The 22181-nt window shown below is 42.8% G+C and overlaps 1 protein-coding gene across 1 annotated transcript in view; it reads right to left on the bottom strand.

The window, feature by feature from the left end:
- ARHGAP6 (Rho GTPase activating protein 6) overlaps positions 1-22181 on the bottom strand; it is a 319510-nt gene extending 297329 nt beyond the window's left edge. The window contains exons 1-2 of the mRNA XM_085052175.1: positions 22082-22181; positions 21192-21916 (exon numbers count right to left, since the gene is read on the bottom strand). Of these exons, the coding sequence (XP_084908301.1) occupies positions 21192-21689 (498 nt within the window). The 5' untranslated portion in view covers positions 21690-21916; positions 22082-22181. The remainder of the gene's footprint in view (positions 1-21191; positions 21917-22081) is intronic.

The raw sequence follows: 22181 nt of genomic DNA, 5'->3' as shown, positions 1-22181 counted from the left end.
CCCTGGTCTTCTGAAGACCCATGTTTATACAGATTGTGCTGAAGTGGGTGGAATTTTAATCATTTCATTGGCAGCTCACCATTAACAAAGCCAAATAAAACAACACCAAAAAAAAATCAACTGCAACAACTCCACATTTCCACACATATATAGAACTGTAACAAAGTAACTGTTATTTTTTGAATATTCCCAGAATTCTGATCTGGATAGACTGACTTAGAGAAAAAAGAAAAAAGGCATCCTTCTCTTTCAGGCTTAGCATTTTGGCAGTTGATAAGTTCAATCTCATTTGAGAGGCCACCTCAGAAGAAAACGAAGTGTTCAGACCTAGAAGCTTCTGATGATAAAATTGCTTGTGTAACTTTGACTCTGAACTCAAGTGGGAAGCAGTCATTAATTACACAATCACGCAGAATTTCTCTAGCATGATGCTCTACACATTTTCTTCTACAACTCTAAACATAATAGCATTGCTATTGGAAAAAGCAGTGGACATGTCACATGCAAAAACAAAAAGCAGCTGTGAAAGTCACATAATAAAAGTCACCAGTTATACAGTGCTTTCTCCCTAATACACAGAAAAGCCTTAAAAATGTAAAGAGACAGCCAAACTAAATCTTCAGCTAAATTAGCTACATGGAGAACTTCTTCAGTGACAGACTCAGGAGTTCCTCCCTGCCCTTCGGTCCAGCTGGCTCTTTCCCCTACCCAGGGGCAGAACCCCAGTTCACACTAGACCTTCTAGACCCTGGCTCTTCATTTCTACATGAAGGAAAAAGAGTTACACAGAAGGGAAGCAAGATTCAACCTATTCATGTGGCTCTATCACAACAGCAGATGGGGATCAGCTCCCCAGCATGTCCCTGTCCTAACGTGGCACTTAGGTGGAGATGTGCTATGCTCACGTCTCACTTTGCTGGTCAGTACTTGACGAGCCAAAGCTCCTCCTCCTGTGCTAGAATGGCACTGAACAGGAAGATCTGAAGCTCATTTACTAAACACAAGCCTAAAGAGGGCTCTGGGGGAAAATATTATGCTCTAGAGATTCCTCAGATGTGAGGCCAATAATGAATCTATATTTGTCCAGTTTTCACACATACAATCCAGCCTGCCAGAGCCAAATGTGGGAAACATTTTGTTCTTCACTTGAACATACGCAAATTATTCATGCACAAAACTATAAAGGAACATACACATGTACAAGAAAAAAAAATTTGTAATGATATACGGGTATTGTTCTTTTAAATCTTATCTTTGCACCTGCATGTTTGTTTCTGGTCTCAGCATGTATAGGTGAAATTATATTTATATGGAAACATCAAAATGAGTGATGTCCTTCAATTCAAGGGATACACAATATAATATTGCTTGTATATATAGAGACAAAATAATCCATATTGCTGAATGCTATTTCTAACATGAACGAGATATCAACTGTCTGCCTCCAAAGTGTGCCAAGCCATCTAAGAAAAGCTATGTAATAACCCATACAAAAATTACGAGAAGTATTTAGTCACAAATACTATCTTATAAATGAATTCATGTGTTAACTGACCAGTTGCAAAAAGCGTGATAGATAACTGAATAATCATACATTGGAGCAAGTGACAGTAGCAACACGCTTTCTAGATGAATGTTGCTTACTCCTCTCACAATATCAAGAATCTCTCTATGAAGATCTGTCTAAGTCATGAAGTACTGAGTTATCTACAGAAAAAAGAACAGTCAAGTGAAGTGAAGTGAAGTGAAGTGAAGTGAAGTGAAGTGAAAGAAGTCTCAAAATTAAATAAGCCTGTGGACCTACAAAGTCTGGAAGGAGACAGATCACATCTTATATAAAAGATTATCAAGAGACTCATGCAGGGACATACTGGAGTCAGCCACAGCATTGCTTATGGAAGTGAAACCCAGCAGTGATTGATGGGACAGCTTACACAAATATGCACACAAACCAAAACTCACAAAATGTTTTCTAAAGAAATATGGTAAATATGAAACAGTGTCAAGCAAAAGCAAATCAGGTCCTTATCTCACCGCTGCAGTTGACATTGTATTACAGCTTCCCAGCAGGTGCTCGGGTTAGATTAGGCAGGGTAAGAGCTAATAAATACAGTCCTCCCTACTACGGGAAGGCAAATTTACTGTAAAAACAAACCCCCATCACAGGCAGAAAGGAATACTGTCAAGTGAAGACTGCAACAAAGTCCTGACTGACAACATCACACCACAGCTTTTTTTATTGAATATTACTTTTCATTTTATTAAAATAAACACGGGTAAAAATGGACCATGTGTTGTGATTCCCTGACAAAAAAATTATATTGTGTCAGTCCCAAAATAGGAACCAGAATACCCTCTATTTTTCCACTATAAAAGAACACATTTCCTTCATGAGCATTACATGATCAACCCTAATTTTAAAGCTGAGTTATTTGTGAGCTTTTTCTGTTAGGAAGGGCAGGGTGTTTACACATCTGCTGAAACACCATATCATTTGCAACATGATAGTTAATTGATTTCACAAGATGTTAAGATGTTTTAAATAAGACCACCACTAATAAAGAAACCATGGCAATTAATATCAGTATGCTGCTTTATAAAGCTTCGTGTTTGTTGGCCATACCAATCTTCCTATTTTTTTTTTAAAAAAAGCAGAACTTGCTACAAAAGTCTCTGATTTTCTGACCAGAAATATTTTTCCTACCGACTGGTGTCTTTTTTGCAAAACAATCAAAGCATGGCTATTTGAAGTCGGATACATTCTAGCAGGATAAATGTATCATATATACTAATTAATTCTTCATGTGAGCAACTCTCATCTACTGTGTCTGCGAGCAGAACCGGAGCCCAGGATCAGAAATCAAACAAAAGCTGATAAACATGCCTTTAAGGAGAGCCAGCTGTATTCCTTTAAAACTGAAGTTTTTATTTTTTCAAATAGTTTAAAGAGATGCATCAATTACGATGAAATACGTATTTCAGGTAATTCTAATATTCAAATTGCTTACTACCATTTCAGATGAAAATATTCAAACAAATAAGTATGCAAAGTCTTACATGTTAAATATTCACTCAAGATTATAATTTTTTTGTCCTATTAATGGGATTGCATGTGTTTAGGAGAAAGGTATCCAGCAGGGCAGGGGCACACACCCCCAAGGACAGCCAGGAATGTTCAGCTGTGTCACCAGTGCCACCACTGCTGCAGAGCAACCCTGCAGTGGCTGAGCCTGGGTGTGCAGAGCTGCCCCAGGAGTCACAACTGCTGCACAGGGTAGGCTTCTGTGTATTTGCCTCCAAAACAACAGATTTACAGCTGGCAGAGCAGGCTTCACTGTGTCTGCCACTGTATCCTTTCTGCTGTCCTTTCAGGAGATGTTTGCTCAGAAGAAGGTAAATCATTAGATTCCTCTTGGTAATGGCTAACTACCAGGGCAAGGACTTCTGTGAAAGCCATCAGTGCCCTAACAAGGCTGAAATATTGGAAACAGGAGTAGCCTGCTCCACTCTCAACTTCTCAAGGCAGTGAAATCCCCATCTTCAAGGAAAAAGATAACAATTAATTATTCTTCTCTAGTACCAAGATGACCAATAATTCAAGTCACATTCCTGAACTTGCATTTTCAGGTAAGGTATTTCGCCTCTTAAATGGAGAAGGGTCTTCAGGCTGTGATGGTTTTGCTGCATCTTTTTCTCCTTTTTTTTCCCCCCAGTAGTACAAAGTGGCCACTGTAAAACCAATTTTTACTGAAATAAGTTTCCTTCTTATCAAAGCAAGTTCTCCCAGAAGTGGTCCCTGGTTAGGGGAAGATGACATAGCTCTGAAAGGCAGCAGGATCTAGACCAGGAACAGTAGCATGCAACCCTGGCTGTAATACCCACCAGCTTCCTTCAGAGATGTTATTAACCATTATACAAGGTGGAAGCTTGACAGTCTGTCTCCAAAAAGGTACTGAATGGAGAACACAGACACCCACCCAAATGAAGGCAGTGAGAAGCTTTGGTGTGCACCTCTCCCTGTCAGGGGGCAGAGGTGCTGAAAAAGACAAATGCTGTGTCTGTATCTGTGCCACACAAGCTGCTGTGGTCCAGCATAGGGTATGGGCAGGAATGAGACTCTGGGGAATGAAGAACTCCAGACTATTCTGGAGGGCTGAAGGCTGGTTTACCCTTTCCACATAGAAATAATGAAGAAGGTATTTAGAGAAGAGGCTGACTGTTACTGCTCCTGACAGAGTAACAGTTCAGAATCAGTTAACATAACAAACAGGTAAGAAAACCTGAAGTTCATGGTTAGCAACACTGGAGGAGGCACAGCACAACTGTTAACTATAAACAACCAACAGCCACTTCTACATCATCTGCACCTTCATTAAAGCACAGGCTTGAAAACTCAGTGTTTTCATACAGAATTACAGAGCTAAGTTTAAAGGCAAACATATGTAAACACCCATTAGGTAAGTGTTAATAATTCACAGCAAGATGCCAGCTCTCCAGTAAGACATTTAATGTGCAAAGAAAACATTGCAAAAGGTCCTTGGAACAAACAGGGCAACTTTCAAAAAACAACAGTAATTACTATGTGCATTAGCATTGCTCATCAAGCCTTTCTTTTGCTGCTCTTTTTTTTTTAAATAAAAGTGTTTCCGCCTATGGTTTAAATTTAAAATCAAACATATAACCTCCTCCTTTTCTGATGATGGTTCCTCTGCCTTTGCCTGCCAAAAATGCCAAATCAGGCTGTACCAGGTGTCAACCAGACACCAGGATTCAGTCTCTCACCACAGGGGCTGGTACTACCCTGTGGCAGCAGCCAACAGCTACCACAGCAGTTAGGTAACTGGTTCATAAAGAGCACCATCTCACACACTCAGCAGACCAGTGGGGTAACAACAACACTGCTCAGGGAAATCAAAAAAGACTACAAGACATCTCTTGGGAAGAGGAGTAAAACTGCCCCAGGCAAGGAGCTGTCAGACAGCCAGTCAGGTTGGGACAGGACACAAGTGGGGTGGTGAAGTATCCCTACATGGGCAGTAGCTAAACTTGGTTTTATGCTACAGCTCTGGGTAATCTCACACATAAAGGTGTCAAACTCCTTTCACAGTACAAGCACAATCCAAGATCACCCAAGTAAGGTATAATATGAGCTAATCAAAACAGACCTAGCTCTGTAGAAATAAAAGTAGACTGATCCTTAATTTATTATTGTTGTGATTTACCAGATTATTAGGTTTCATTTTATTTCTTAGCTTAGTCACTGTGGGACTGTGGCTGCACTACTTTGGGGCCTCAACAGACCTTGTGGCACAGCCATACACTGCATCAGCTCCTCAGTTTAGACTGGAGATCTTTACACCATGCTGCACTGTGCATCTACGCACAGTCTCCAGGACACTGGGAAAATCTGATGCCTGTGGAAAGGGAGGCAAGAAGGCAATAAAGATCAGTCTATGCAGTATTCCTCCTATCACTGACCCCTGTCTAGGAGCTAAAGGAAGTTATATTTATACACAAATTATCAATACACAGCCTCTTCAATACAAAACCCAGGTAGAAATCCTGTGCAGACTGCTTTCTTCTCAGCAGCCCTGGTATTCTCTTTCCTCACCTTTCCAACACAGTGCTGCTCTGCTTACATTCATCCATAATGCTCTGCAAAGACATCTTGGCTTTGATGATGCCACCTTTTTCTGTGTAGCATTCCACTGTATCTCAGCCTTTTATCATGCCAAACAGTAAACATATTCCTTCCTAACTAGTCCCATCCTCTCTATCATCCCCATCCACTGCCTATGTTCATTCCACCATGTCAGGTCTCTGTTACCCAGTTTTGTGCACTGGGAACTTATCTCCTTCTCCCCTCATTTTGGAAGAAATTAACACAAATTACTATTTTTTTATGTTATGTTATGTTGTTATGTTATGTTACATCACGTTATGTTATATTCTATTATACTTATTATATTTATTATAATATATTGTTCCCATGGTTTAAGAATCTCTAAAATTCAGCAAGGACAAGCATTTGTTTGCTGAAGCCACTAAATATCACAGAACAGTCTTTGTACAATTCTTGGTGCAACTGTTGTCTTTTATGTAAAAATTTCTGGAGACAGAAGTCTCTCTTGTTTATATACCTTGTACAGTGATGTCCTAACCCACAAATAGGGTGTCAAGATACTATGGTAGTGTAAAAATCACCTCTGCAATGCAAGGCAACCTGTGATGCACGAACACCCACACAAATTCTTTGGATTCTGTATGGATTTGCACACTGCTGGATGCCCATTTCTGTCTCTCAACCCCCCACAGGCAGGGGAGAAACAACAGATACTCTTATCACTCACTTTTACTGTCTCATCCCTAATTTGGACATAATCCCAATTTAAACCAGTTATCTAACAGCTAAATATCATTTCTCTAGGCTGTGTGGTTTCCAGAAATAACTAATGCTGCATCCCCTTGCCCCACCAGGGAAACACACCCAGCAGCAATGGCCAAACCACACCCAAGCCCCAGTGCCCTACTCTGCAGGGCCAAGAGGCACAGAGACATAGCCCTCACTAGACACTTCCCACCCTCCTGTGTGGATTAGCCATCAAATCCACAGGCTCATCTGCAGCTCTGATTTTTCAAGCCTTATCCCTTCCCAGTGCTTCAATGAGCCACCCCCACGCAGCTCCTAAAGACCAAGCAATCAGCTGCCTGCTGCTTCTGTCCCACTCGTTGGGAGGAAGTCAAAAGATACTCTAAAAAGCATCTGAGCTGTGCATATTGTAAATAAACCATATATTATTACAGAGTAGAGGTAGCCCTAATCCACGGTACCAGAGGAGGAAGAAGGAAAATGCAAAAACTTTCTTAGTCCCTGAAGCAAAATCTGCAGTTGATCTTTTTCCAAACTGAGCAAATTATTTTTTCCCTCAATGGTCTTGAGCACTGTCTCAACCCTTTTAATTCAAATATTTCCTAAAAAGCTGGGAAGAACAAAAGCAAAATCAGAAACAGAATATTTCCAGAGTTATCCTAATACAAAGCATGGAAAAAATATTTCTTCATTTCTTTCAAATTTAGTATGTTAGATCCTTTCCTACACATTGATGTTGTGCCAGTTGAGCATAATTCACAAATTCCTCACACTAAAGTAAAGGCAAAAGCCCTCCAGTTCTCTTTGGAAGCAAGTGACCTCCAGCTATTTGATCTCACAACCATGTCTGTGTCTCGTAGTTCTGGAAGCTCCTGTGTAAGAGGCATCTGAAGGAGTTTTTTAGGGACACCCAATGTCATCTGAATCCAGCATGGTGGTCCTTACTGTGGTGGCACACGTACTGTGGAGCTGCTGTACTGGAATGCAAAGCCAAATCCCACTGACTCACCACAGTGAACAGTCAAACACATGTCTGAGGAGCCCTCCCTCTACCCTCTACAGTCTTCACCCACCCAACTTTGCAGTGTCTCATCTCCAGCAAAGTGTATGTTTCCTGACGAAACAGAAGAGATGGACAATAAAACCTTGACTTACATTACTAAGAAATGGTACATTTCACATTATTTTTATTTTCCCTGACATTTCACACTGCATGTTGTATAAGTAACAGCTTTTTAGTGACCTGGATTCCAGATGTACTTAAATTATTGTGAAATGGTTAAACTAACATTTTTCCATGTGGCAATCATTCATAACAGTGAAGGATCCAGACACAAACAGTATTTCCCATGCAAAAATATAACATCGCAAACATAATTTTCAAGTTTAGAGAGAAAGAAACAACGTATGTATTAAGTATAAATATATCCTACAGGCAAAACATCTTGTCACAGAAGTTAAATAATTCCCCTGCAGCTCACAATTGCTACCATCCCAAAGTACGTCCAGTTTCCTTTTCCCTTACTGTGCTCCTAAACTCTTGCCCTTTCTCCCAAACATTTGCAGCCTGGCTCTCCTGGGCAACTACACCTCACAGGAGGTGTGATAATGTAGACATGCAATTCCCAATTTCTCTCCTCAGGGGTTCAATTCCAGACTTCATTAAGGTTTCAAAAGTAAATTAGAGTGCTTTGCCATGACACAAAATAATCTTTACTTCTAAGACAAGTCCCAGCAATTCAATTGCTTATCCCAAAACACATATATGGCACTTTGAGTGCATCAACACAATGTCTAACCCAATACCATCTCACACTATGCTCACTGATCTACAGATCTCTGCGCAGTCATCCCAGTCTTTCCCAAATCTTCCATGCCCTTCCCAGTAGGGCTGCTTAGTCTCTAAGTGGGAGGAAATAACCTTTGGACCTGATGGGAGGTCCCGTTATACTCCCCACATGCTGCTTTTTCTGTGTCCTGAACAGGTCAGCAGCTGCTTCTGCTACACCAACACCAGCAGCACTCAAACTTGGAAGTAAATCCCTTCCCTTGCTCCTCTGGCCCTTTATCACTGGCTCCAAGGAACCTGCCAAGCAAACTCCCCTTTGCTTTTCTGCTTTTCTGTTTTCAGCTTCCTCTAGCCTTGGATTTTCTTTCAAGAAGGGTCAGCAAGCAAGCCCCTCTGTAGCTCCCCCTGCTACGTATCTTCTACAGAAATCCTCACACTCTCCTTGGGAACATCCTAACAAATTGCTCCCTTCCAGCTTTGCTTTGATTTGGCCCAGATGTTGCAAACCATACTTTTCCTTTCCCATTGGCTTCTACTCCACTTCCATCTGTCTTAGTCAGATCCAGCACAAGAAGAGCTCCTGCTTTCCTACAAATGCTTTGGTCCTATTTTAATTAACGGGCCAATCACTCTCTAGCAGAACAATATGGTCATTAAATGCCTTTATCTCAACTAAGGGAGTATATTTCAAAAAGCTGTAAGGAAGCCAGAAATAAATAATTCACTGCAGTAATCTCATTCTTTTCAACCATAATTCAAGTTACTTCTTAAGCCTGATATCCTCAGCTCAAAAAAGTTCTATGGTTAAATCTCATGCTGAATGCTAAGTCCAAGCAGCTCAACTTGGTCCAGAAGAAGGGTGTCCAAGAGCTCAAACCACTCAGGAAAGGTGTCCTTCCAACTGAAACCATGGCCACCACAACTGCAATAGGGCCATAAAGATGAGCTCATTGCTGCTTCCAGTGCTTCTTTTTCCAGGGCTCAACTGCTCTTCAACCTGCCAAGTGACGAGTGTTCTCTCTATTCCCTACACCAGCATTGGGATTCAGTGGCTTTGGTGGAGAAGTTGTACTTCTGGAGTACAGGCAATAAGGATCATGCCCTGTTATCATCACCCACTCCTCTTGCAGTGGCACCTCACTGTCTCTGCAGGGCTGCAGCCTTCAGCAGCTTTTCAGGACACAGGAAGGATTTCCCCAGTAGAGAGCGAAATGTTACCTAGTTTCCAGCCAGGTTATCAGACAAATTCCCAAACAACCAGGCCTTCAAACACCTGAGAGCTTGTCTTTAAAAAGACTTCCAGAGAGGAAGCTCTGACAAATATAGCAGTGCAGCATAGCTCCCTCCCTGAGAGTCCTCTCCAGGCCAGCTATCATGGAACATAAGTTACCAAAGAACAGCAGATACCCTCTTTTTCATTCTGGCATTTATGCCAGATCCCACATTCTACAGCAATCAGAATTTCCATTTACCATCTGATCAGCTGGATGGATGCTACTGGTTTAAAGAACTAAAGTGCATGTATTTGGACTTCAATAATGCATTGGTAGAGCCTCCAGATGTGTTTCTAAAAAACAAGCAGGTCACCAGATGAAAACAACAAACAATAGTAGAAGGCAAATATGCTACAGCAATTTGCTAAATCAGCTGAAGCAGATAGTTACCATCACAAAACACGCACAAATGAAGCACAAAAAACGTTTGAAACAGCAACAGTCGAAAGTGCTACTAAAATTAAATACTGCACTAGAAAACATATGAACAAGGCCTAAGACCCCTTTACTGCTAAAAAATGGTATTCAGTTCTGTGGAAGACCTCAGCATTACAGTCCTCCTCTGGGAAGGAAGAAGAAAGAAAGAAGGCTCTAACTGCAATAAAAAACCTGATAGTAAAAAAGGTCAAGAATAAGATTTCAAAAACTATCTAAATAATCTAGGAGCTCAAGGTTCATCTTCAAAAGTGAGTCAGACTCTTCAGAAAATCTCACCTCAGAGATGACGGTGAGAACTATTCAGGGAGCACAAAGCACTGTGGCAGCCAGCAGGGAGCACACACCAGTGGGTGCAACACCAGCCCTGCACCCTGCTGAACCACACTGGAGGCCAGGTGGTGTGGCTGGCAGAGCCACAAGGTGCTGAGCCATGCCAGGATGGCACCGTGGGCTCAGCGCTCCCAGGAGTAAACCAGGACGTCACATCATGAGCAAGACAGGGCAGAGACACCAAAGCAGAAGTCAAAGCTCTCCCCTGCCCAGCAGTAGCGGCACTTCATTGGCAATCATGCTTTCCAGCCTTGCTGATGTTTCACTTAGCTGCTCGTTTACCTCACTATATTGTCTTCTGCCAATCCTTATCTTCTTTTATTTGAATCTCATAGCTGTGAGTCACCGTTTCCTCTTCTTATGTTCTGGTCTATGAAGGAAAAAAGTACTCACCAAGACTGCAAAAGGTTTTGAGTCCAAGCCATCAAAGCTTTGCTTTACTGTGGGCAAGATCCTTCTGTCAGCCCATTTTCATACTCGATGCTGGAGGCTGCACCTGCTTGACAAAACCTCTGCCAGCCAAATGACGACTTGCCAAAATAACTTCTCAAGAGCAAGGAAAAGACACACAGATCTGACATTGATCAACATGCTCCAGAAGCTCAAAGAAGTCCACTGCTGCATTGTAAACAGCAGCAAATTACAACCTGTGCTCCTTTTAAATAGCAGAATGGAGGCATTTATTTCAGCAAGCCAATTTGGTACCAGCTTTTTCCAGGCTGTGTGGTCCCATCTGCCTATTCCAGTTTAGTTTAGCTTTGACTGATCCCAGTTACATAACGGTACCCTTAAGCTCATAAATTGTAAGGTCAATATCAGGTTAAACTCTTGCTGTGTAAGACAATATAGGCAAATCCTGAACAGTCCTATTGCCACACCTATTTTTCTGTGTATCTGATGTGATTCCCAGCTCAAAGCACGGCAGGAGATTTCCTTTCCTTCTTGCATACCTCTTCAATTTTTTTCTTTCTTCCATTTCTCTCCCAGATTATTTTTACTTTTAAAATGCAAGATGACAAAAGTGAAAGTTAGCAATGCTTCTGTGCCACCATATTTTTACAGGCATTGAACTGTTCTAGGCAGCACATCATACGGCCTGTCATGAGCACGCTGAACAACCATGAAATGGTAGGAAAAGATAATGATGTCTTGCCAAATGCTCAGTATTTTTAAACTTAAAGTCAAACAACCCATAAAAACAGACAAGCCACAATGTCAGAACAAGTCTGTCCCAACAGCCTGCTGTCCTGAAGGTGTAAGCCTTCCTAAGCCCTGGGCTCCCTGGTGCTGGAAGAAGCAGGCTGCCTTGGTTAAATGAGCTGACAGGAAACTGACCTGGCAAGTAGTTACTAAAACTTCCCTTCTAAATCCCTGCTAAAGTTCTGCTAGAGCACTGCCTAGCTGCCTCTGCAAAACACTTGAGTTTCAAAAGGGTTTGGTTGGGTTTTTGTTTTGAACTTTACTGACATGTTTAAAGTGCCACCCCGGCTTTCTTTGCATTTGTGAGACACCAGGAGTAGAGTAAAAACAGTACATGCCTCACAGAGGAGAAACACACCAACACCTTTGGAGAATCATGCAATGAAAGAAATTACTCCTCTTACACACCTGTTTCAAATGTTGGTGTTGGAGAGCATTGTAATTTCTGCAACCCAGCAACTTTTGTCCCATCAAAGGTATGTTGCAGCACAAGGGGAAACAGCAGTTTTCAGTCTGCTGTGGAAAGAAACAAGACTGAGTCACAGAATCACAGAAAACATTAGGTCAGAAGGGACCTCGGGAGGTTATCTGGTCCAATCTTCTACTCAAAGCTGGGTCTCATCTTCAAAATTTGACTGAATCCTTTGGGCCTTGACCTGTCAAGGGCTGAAAATTTCCAAGAATAGATTCCACAGCCTCTCTGGAGAACCCATTTCAATAGTTAACCATTTCAATAGTTAACCACTATTGCTGTGAATGTTTTTTTACTTAGATCTACTCAAAATTCCTCTTGCTGCAACTTGTGACTGTCATTGTGCAACTCTGACAATACCCAGCAGTGCATCTCCTCGTTAGCCCCCATGCAGGTAGTGAAAGTGGAATTACATTTCCCCCTAATTCTCCTCCAGGCTGAAACAAATCTCAGCCTTTTCTTGTGCATTAAGCACTCTCATCCCTAAACTGTTCTGATGGCCCTCCACTCCATTTGGTCGAGTTTGTCAACATCTCCCTTGTACAAAGGAGTCCAGCTGGGGCCTCACAAGGCTGAAGTCACTTCCCATGACCTTTCTGCTCATGCAGCCCAGTGTGCAGGTATCCTGCTCTGCACATTACACACTTTCCACAGCTCCCTAAACAAGTTAGATTAAGTCATTTTCCTCTGAGCCACGTGAGGTGGTGTAATTTACCTGCATTTAGGCTAAAGAACAGGGGGGAAGCAAGCTTTGTTACATGATTTACTCCAAGAAAGAAAAGTATGTTTATCTGTTAAATTCACTATGCCTCTGTTCAGGAGAGGCTTATGAAACAGAAAGGTTCCATCTGAGCCTTGACAGAGCAAGGATATCATATGTGCTCATACTTCAAGCAGAGAAAAGCATCGAGAAGCATTTTGGACAGCATGCCAGAGACTTTTAAAATACCCAAATTTGCCAATGTAAATCTTACTACCTATTCTACTGAAAGGTTGCTTCAAAACCCCCCATATATATTGGCTACCAATAACATTGCATTCCTTTAGTAAATACAGAACTAATCCATTTTATCTCCGACATAAGTAAAACTTCTAATTGTGTCTGGCTAAGTAATTTGGCTGCCTAATTCTCCTGGCTTGCTCTGGTATGGTACCCACCCCCTGGCACAGCCCACTCTGGGTATCATTTCCAACTCTGCTGTCCCATTCTAAAGACCTACAAGATGTGTCCCTGTGATGTGCTGGAACAAGAGCTGTCACTGGATGCAGAAACTAACACATGCTTGAGAAACACTAGTGAAGCAATGAGCAAGAGGCACGCCATATTTTGTCAGTAGGAATGTTATGAAATAGCCACAAGAAAACTCAACCATATTGTTCTAATTTATGATAGACTAGATAGGGTCTTATTTGGAGCATGAAAAGGTAATCTATCCCAGTCTCTTTTTACCCACCAACCCTTTCAAATAGTAGTCTGCACTTTCATCAAATTAAATTAACACTTAAACATAGCTGATTTCCAAGTAGGATGTTACAAGGATTTAGCCTTCCTATATACACATACACTTACAAAAGGCATTGTGGTGATGAGATTGAGATCAAAATATTACCCAGAATCCTTTTAAGATCGAAGACAGGGAAAATAAAAAAGGCGTTTATAATTCAAGAAGGATAAATATGAGATATGAGCAATCAAAATATCAGTATCTGAGTAGTGATAGCAGATGTGTCAATCCACATTCCTTAGCTTCAAATTTTCCCATTGCACATAATTTTCAGCTGGCCCCAGAGCCTCACAGCACTGTATAAAGAAACAATTGCACATCTTCTAAAAACAGAAGATGGTGAGATCTCTTAAACAGCTTGCCCAAAGATCCTATTGTGCCAAAATTTTTATGGGTTTATTCAATAAATTAAAAGAAATACCTCCTATGGGAAGCAAAAGACATAACAGAACTGAAAACATTTCCTGTAGGAGGAATATTTTTAAACTTTTACAGAGAGAGGCAAATGAAAACTGAAGAGAGCACTGCCAACTGGTTTCTCACCACATTACTCTCAGTAGGGTGCTACTCAACTGAAATTACCCTTCGGAGAAAAAACAAAAAAGTTAGTGCTCAGAAACCATCTCGCCATATTACAACAGTGGCAGAGAACAAAGGCATAAAGTAAATAAAACCTGAAAATAGAAATGGAAAATTTGTATTAGTCTCCTTCTTGCAAAATCAGTTGTAGATGTTCAGTGGAGGTACAGTTCCATCACTGAAAATCAGGTCCAGGAAGCCAGTCCTTTGGAGAAGAACAACTCCAAGGCAGTGCAAAAATTATCTTAATTACACTAAAAAACCTAAAATTAAATCTTTCATTTGCTACAAAGTCTGTAACTACTTCGTACTTCGCTAAAAACCAGTTTGTCCATTTATGAGAACAAAAGTACTGATTAAAATTTGACTTGGCCAATCCAAATAATGAGCTACAGCTACAGTAAAGCAGCTTTTTTTTTTCAGTATGAATTTCAGGTGATGAAAGCAAGAAGACCCAGTATCTCCTTTTTTTAATATTTGGCAGGGAGGATAATTGAAGACACACTTAACAAGGAGAATTAGAAGTGGATAAAAGACAAGCCCAACTTAAAAAGTGTGTGGAACAGGAACTCAGAACTTAACATAGGAGAAAAGAGAAAATCAAGTCCCAGCAGCCACCAGAAGAGTTTCTGCATTGGACTAAGTGCTCATGTGCATCCTCACTAAGTGCAATGCTCAAAAATCTGCCTTTGACTTAAACCAGTCCAAGAGTCCTCATGGGTAAATACTGTAAGTCAGAAGGTCTTTTCTTTGAGAGGACACAAAGAGATGAAGTAGGAAGATACAGAAAAGGCAGTTCTGGTTTCACAACTGGGGATGCTGGTGCAAGCTGTTCCCACAGCCAGGACTGTGAGGATGATGACCCAGGGATGACAGCTTTAGGGTGTGAAAGTGATGCTTGGTTTTATGAGCCAGAGACACAGTACCTAACCTACTTAGGTCCAAAAACACAAACATGTGGTACCCAACATCTGGTTCCAGTACAACAATGTGGTGAGCATCAGGCACTGGAAGCTCATCAAATCCTTCAAAAACATTCTCAACTCTCCCAGGGATTTAATAATTCTTAGCTGACAACCAGAGTGGAAAAAGCATGTAACTTGAAATAGCCCATCTGTACACATCTAGGAAAATCTAAAACTCAACCAGAAAGCCTTCACATACATTTTCACTGACATGTATTATTGTAACAGGATAAGAATAGAGAAAAATAATAGAAATTATTTTGAACAACTACAGTTTAAAAATTTGTCAAAAGTAATTGATACAAAGGTTTTAAAGAGAGGTGAAGAAAGTAAAATTCCTAGGACTGAATGATAACTAAAGGCTTTGCTTCCTTCCTGATACTCAGGTTTGATTAGTAGTCACCAGCCAAAACGAAAGCACACATTTGAAGTCTGAAAGCTCAGTACCTTTCAAAATTGTCCAGTAAGTTGCAATTTCAAATACTAATGAATTCTGAACCTTGCCCTTAACCTTCTTATTGCTCCCCTTCCTGAATGGAATATTTGGCTTCTTCTCCCACAATCCAGACACCTGGTTCAGTTAGCAGCCAGTGTAACCCAGGATGTACAAAAGGTACATTTTAAAATGTTAGCTTAATTCCAGTGATCATTATGCTCTCAAATACTGTGCCACATAGCCAGAGAGTCAAATATGAGCACTGTTATATCATGTTTAAGGAGACTAAGACAGGATTGCCATTAAAATTTTCATTTTTAGTACTTTTTTACACTAAGATTTCAACTGTCCAACTCTGACACTGATATGCTTTAGTCACTACTATGCCATCAGGAGTGTTCAGCTCTCCTTGCTCAGAACTCCCTGCTGGTTTCAATAATGATATTTATATCTGGAAGGAAAAAAAAAAAGTCCCCAAATAGGCTTAATACCTATACACTTGTACAGCCAGAACACTGCAGAAGAGAGACTTCTGAAATGTTCTTCTCCTGCAAGCTGTCACAGTTGCAGTTCTCATCACTCAATACAGTCTGCAAAACTAAATGTGCTGCAACTCCACCATGAAGTCAAGACAGCAGTCTGTGTTGCTAATATTTTAGAGGTTACTTAAAATTGCTTTTCAGTCTCATTTCTATTATTTTCACAAGTTCCTTTCCCATTACTTAAGCAATGTACACTTGAAGAATTCTGTCTGTCATAGCCATCAACCCCCATATTTTCATCCAATGTCTTCAGACATAATTTAGCTTAGAATGGGAAGAGTGCATTTGTCAGAATCGGAAATAGTGAATATATTTAGTTACTTTTAATGGCATTTCTGTCATGAGAGACCCACAACATTCCTGCCCACCAAATTTTGCAATTATAGAATTCTTACAGCATTGAATGGGATGGACTTGGCTGAAACTAATCTGTGTGTCCAACGGTTTAGGATGTTTTAGGGAAAAAAAACAAAGCAGAACAGTTTGCTGGTAAATACCAGTACATACAGCTTTTTGCTTTAAAAAAAAAAAAAGGCATCTTCCAAAGTACAGTTCTCACACATCTCATTAAAAAGCCCCCTCAGTGGAAAAATGCAAGTTAGCTATTTAAACATCCTAGACTCCCATTTTGCTTCCAGGACAGTTAATCAGAGCTCTTCCAACTCTTCAATCCATACAGCAAAATCTCTAGGTTAAGTACGAATGTGCTTAAGGGTAACAGACACTGTGCTCACAATTGATGCCCAGCCTGAACCTCCACTGACACAGCTTGAGGCCTTTTCCTCCTGTCCTGTCACTGGCTGAGCGAAGCAGGAACCCCCCCACCTTGCTACAAGGAAAGATAGAATCTGACACTGCTTTCCCTATGAATTTAAACTCTTAAAGGATCAAGCAAGTGAATTTACCAAAGCTTACCTCCCAAGACACCTTGTCATCTGAGACCTGTGCTGTGAGCGTTCACTACTTCCCATGGCCATGCTATAAAGTAATTCAGTTAAATAATGTCGTTCTGATAGTGCAGATTAGCTTCTCCAACATCCTTGCAGCTCATCACAGCTCGGCCAGCCGGCAGTGCAGGAGACACCAGAACAACTCCTGCCTTCTCCCCCAAAACCTGGTGAGGAGCCAGGGTAACCTTCCCTCCCATGCCATGCAAAACTCCTCCTGTAATGCCCAACAGAAAGCCTTCCTGGGCGAGCAAGTCAATCACAGGCTGAATCAGGAGGAGGAGGAGGTGAGGATGGGCTGAGCCATCCACCCACAGCAACCTGATTTCATTGAGAAGCAAACTGCAAACTAAGGATGCTGCCTCCTGCTTCCCAGGGGCCAGGCATGTGGGTGGGAAGGCTGCACATGTTATGCTACCGTTACTTTAAAACCAGCTCTCCCCTCCCCAGAAAAGTGTATTAGTTGGAGATGCTAATGTTTAATAAGTTAGGAGCACATAGACTATGACAGCAAAATAATCTGGCCATTTAAGCTTAAGTGTGTAGATTTGGTTTATCATAACAAATAGATTACTTGGATACATTCACATTGTTTACCCTATTTTCTATATATATGCTGTGGCTTTCCATTACCATCTCCAAGACAGAAAAATAAGCAGAAGAATTAACACAACTTGAGACTTCACACAGATCTATTAATCTTGAGCTACTCTGGACCCAGCAAATGTATTTCAGTCAGTCAGTGTAAACACTTGCATCCCTAACTTGTACAGGACTACTCAAATATGTTAGCATAAATATATGACCAATTTTGGCAGAATCAAGGCATTAAGGTATTTCTAGATATTTCTACCATCTTGTCCACGATATTTAGTTTACTTAGAGAGTCACTTGAGCATATGAAACACTTAATGAAAGCATAATAGACCAAATTTTGCAAGTGGAAGTGACTTTTCATTAAGGAAAATGGCATAAGAGAATAGATGAGACCAGATGGGAATTGAGGATGAATGCCTTTTTTCCCTTGTTAAAAATCCGCCTTGGCTTTGTCCCACTGAAACCACTGGAAATGTTGTTGCTCATTTCCACAGGCGCAGGAATAGGTTTTTTACTTAAGCAGCTTATATAAATAAGCAGAAAATAGAAAGGTGAAAAAATGCTTGTCAGTGAAGTAAAGCTCTAGCAAAAATAATCTTTACAGCTGTAAAATATTCTTGTGAAGGAAACAACATGCTGATAAAGAAGTGCCAGGTCACTGGGTAGTGAGAAACACATCTGTCAAATGATGCTTCACATTCAAAAATCTGTGGACCTAAGAACACAGGGCTAATACCTTAAGGTGCGACCTGCTGCTGAAAAATGGAAATCCCCTGTGCATTCAGGCATTCCATCAAAAATTATTTATGAATGGTGGCATGAACTCAGCAACAACCTTCCTCTCCTGAGGCCAGGAGACAAGCTTGTGGTATAAAATGCAGAAGTCAAAGAATTACTGCAAGGTAAACTAACCAGTCAGTTTTATTCTCCTGGCCTCAGATCAAAGCTAGTATGGACATTTTGGCCTCTTATACAGAAATCCCAGATCAGTGGGGCATGCATGCTTTAAAACCTAGAGCTGGGCAAGGTGCCCTACCCCTGCAGCCCCAAGGTACCAACTCCCCCAGGGCAGGGCTCACCCAGCGCAGGCTGCAAACCCCACCTTCAGCATGTCCCTCTAGATGCCACCACACAGATCCAGCTTGGGACAGCTCCAGGAGGTCCTGCCCAGAAGTTATAATTTTGAGGAGGTTCTGCAGAGGAAACCTCCATGGCATTTTTACTTCTCTTTACTCCTTTAGAGATTAAGGTAGTGGGGGAGAAAATAATTCCCACGTATATCTCCTAGCGCATAACCCTGTTGCTTCCACAGTGGCTCCAGAGAAATGTTTTCCAAAAAGGCCAATTACATTGAAGGTGTTGGAATGAAGGTAAAAGGTTTGCCATGAACATTTATTTTATTCCCAACTAACAGGATGGGAATTTTTAAGTACTGCAACAAAAAATTTCAGTGTTCATTTTCATTAGGCAGTCATCTGTTGAGTTGTCTTTTAAAGCCGAGTAAAATCATCATTGTGATGTATTTCATTTTCTAAGTTGAAAAGAAACGGAACTACGGATTTCCTACTGAGAATACAATAATTTGAATAATGGGACCTTTTAAAATTATAATATTATATACAGTTATTTCCTTTTCACCCAATAAAGTATGGGGCTTTTCACCTCCTTGAGCATGCTTGCTTTGCTGCAGCCAAGACGGAGCTGCAGAGACAAAAAAATCCTTTGCTTCCAAAAAACTGAACCTTTTCAAATAAACACCAAAGAAACAAACAACTAAATCTTTTATTAATAATGCTATTTTATAATAAGACCAGACTGAATGACCATTAGGATGCATCCCTAAAATAAGAGGGGAAATAAGGTCAAAACTATGTGTGTGCAGCTTCTTTTAAAATATAGATTAATATAATTTGCACATCTTTGCCAATAACTAAGTTCATATTTACATAATTTCTTGAAAATAGTAACTCTGAAACTAGCAGGTATCAGGTTAAATGACAACTGACATGAAATGCTACCAATTCACAGTGAGAACACTGACCCACAGCAGGCACCCAGCACACCCTGCTCCTGCATCACAGCCTCACCACTGTGACTGCCAGGACAATGACACCCCTATCAAAAAAAGGTTTGACTATCTAAAAATGCTAGACACACACCAAATTAAGAAACAACCTAGCACTTTTGAATTTGCAGTCTGAAGATGTGCTGCACTATGCATTTTGATGACATACACATCCAGAAAAGATGCCCCAAGTGTCCACCACTTTCACATACATTTGGTGAAAACAGAAGACCTGCTTAGATTTACGAATCAGAGATCACACTGTGAGTCTTGGACTCAGTCAGGAAACTGCACCAGAAATCTTACGTATCCTATACTTTCTGATGTACCTTATCAAATCAAAAGTGGATAAGCAGCAAACTTGCCCTTAATTAGTATAACCACCTGTTGTCCACTGGAGGTTTTTAGCCACTGATGCTACAACTCTCACACAGTTCTTTGACATCATGATTTTTTTACTATCTTAAAATTCAAGCATCAAGATGAAATATTGCTAAGAGCAACTTCTGATTACAAGACTTCATAACAATCCATTTTTCATAACTGCTAAAAATCTTCACCTCCTCTTTCAACCTAAGCCAGTGTCATGCCTTAAGTCATCACTCATATATTGACACTCCATCCCAACTGGCAGACACTGACAACTTCTATACTCCAAGCAAAAAGGGGGATATGGGAGCTCAGGGTAAGAGGCACCCTTTGCCCTTAAAAACTACATTTTGTAATCCTGTGCTATCATGGTGCCTAGTTTCGCTTTGGATCTCAGATCACTGTCTAAGGTAACCATTTTAGAAAGACTTCCACATCCCACTGCAACATTAGGGCTGTTTTATTGGTAGATCTACTTAATTCTGGTTATTTATAGTAAGTACATCTGAAATGGTAATGGAAATGGAAATGGAAATGGAAACGGAAATGGAAATGGAAATGGAAACGGAAATGGAAATGGAAATGCTGCCTTCTGATCCCAGTGCTCCACAAGGCACTACTAAACAGTTAAGTGAGAAACCTCATAATCATGAACAGGAGGAGGAATTCCTTAAAACAAAATAACTTCTTCCTCTTCTGCTACAAAGGTCTCAGCATTACCAACTCACTCAGCAATCACAACCAGGAAACAATGCCACATTTTTTGAAAACATTCATCCACATGGTATGGTATCTGCAGCCCAACATCGACGACATCCAAGTTAAACGAATAAATATTTGCATTGTGAAGTTGGATTTGTCTTGGAATACAATTGCTCCTCATGTGGTTTTGACACATGTGCGTTGTCAAATAAATCACAGCTCACTGGGTGTGCACATTAAAAATAATTCGTCTATCTTGTTAGAAGCCATCACATACTTCAGTTTAAGAGGTGTGAAACTGGGAGGGGAAGGTTTTTATCGGCCCGGCAGAACAACATATGGAACCCGTCGAGGGCATCTCAATAGCCCACCCTGCAGCGCCGCAGATGCCAGCTCCCAACACCAACAGCCACGGCAGCCACGGCGGCCCCGACGGCCCCGCCGCACGGGGCGGACACGCGCGGAGTGTGGCCGAGCCGCGCAGCCAGCACCGGGTGAGCGCTGCCGGAGCCCCGCGGCTGAGCCCCGCCGGGACGAGCGGGCGGCTGCGGCGCACGACGGGGCGAGGGCGGCGCGGCGGGTGCCCGTCCCCCGGGGGCGGGCGTGCCTACCTCGGATTTCCACACGACGTAGGCGGCGGGGCGAGGCTCGGGCGGCGAGGGCTGCCCCTTCCTCTGCTGCAGCCAGCGCCGGGGCGACGAGAAGATGCTGTTGGCGGGGCCGGCGGTGCCGCTCAGCGCCAGGGCCGAAGGGGTGCGCGCCAGGAAGGGCAGCTCGCAGCCGGGGCTGCGCTTCCCGCGGAGGCTCTCCTCGTCAAAGAGAGCGCTGCCCGGCGGCGACCGCTCCAGCGGGGTGCAGGGGGTGGAGAAGGAGGCGCCGTGGGGCCCGGGGACGCACCGAGGGCCGCGGCGCTCCCCCGAGGGGCTGCCGGCGGCCCGCGCCCGCGGCGCCCGCCCCGCGCCCTCTCCGTCCTCCCGGCCGCCGCCGATGATGGCGGGGTCGAGGCTGCGCGTCTGGCGGAGCCTCCGCTTGGAGAGGCTCTTGGCGGGGGCGGCGGCGGCCGGGGAGGAGCAGGAGAAGACGCTGCTCAGCAGACTCTGAGCCGACATCGCGGCGGGCGCTGCCCCGGGCACGGCGGGGCGGCCGGAGGTCCCGCCTGGGCTCTCGCTGCCTCTGCCTCCGGCCCCCGCCACGGCGGCGCGGAGCGGAGCGGCTCTCGGGGCGTCCCCCGCCCGGCTCAGCCCCCGGCGGCGCGGCCCGACGGCGGCACCACGGGGCTCATGGCGGCGTCCGGCGCTGGGGCTGCTCCGGGACTGCCGCCGGCGCGGTCACTTTGCTGCGAGGGAGAGGGAGGGGAAAAAAAAAAAAAGTTACGAGAGAAAGGGGAGGGAAGACGGCAGCAGCGGAGCTTTTATCTGGGCTCGCCGCAGGCTGCCAGAGTCACTCCCCCCTCGGCCGCGCTGGGCAGGGGAGCCGCGGGCCGCCCCACACACACACGCACCCCGTCGGGTCCAGCGGTGGCGGGGCCCGTCTGCCTCCCCACACGGAGCGGGGAGAGCCGCTCCAGGTGTCGCTTGCACCTCGGTGTCGCCGCGGGACGC

The sequence above is a fragment of the Lichenostomus cassidix genome, chromosome 1, assembly GCF_008360975.1.
Source record: "Lichenostomus cassidix isolate B80296 chromosome 1, HeHo_3.0, whole genome shotgun sequence".
NCBI lineage: Eukaryota > Metazoa > Chordata > Aves > Passeriformes > Meliphagidae > Lichenostomus > Lichenostomus cassidix.
This window is presented reverse-complemented; position numbering and strand designations above follow the sequence as displayed.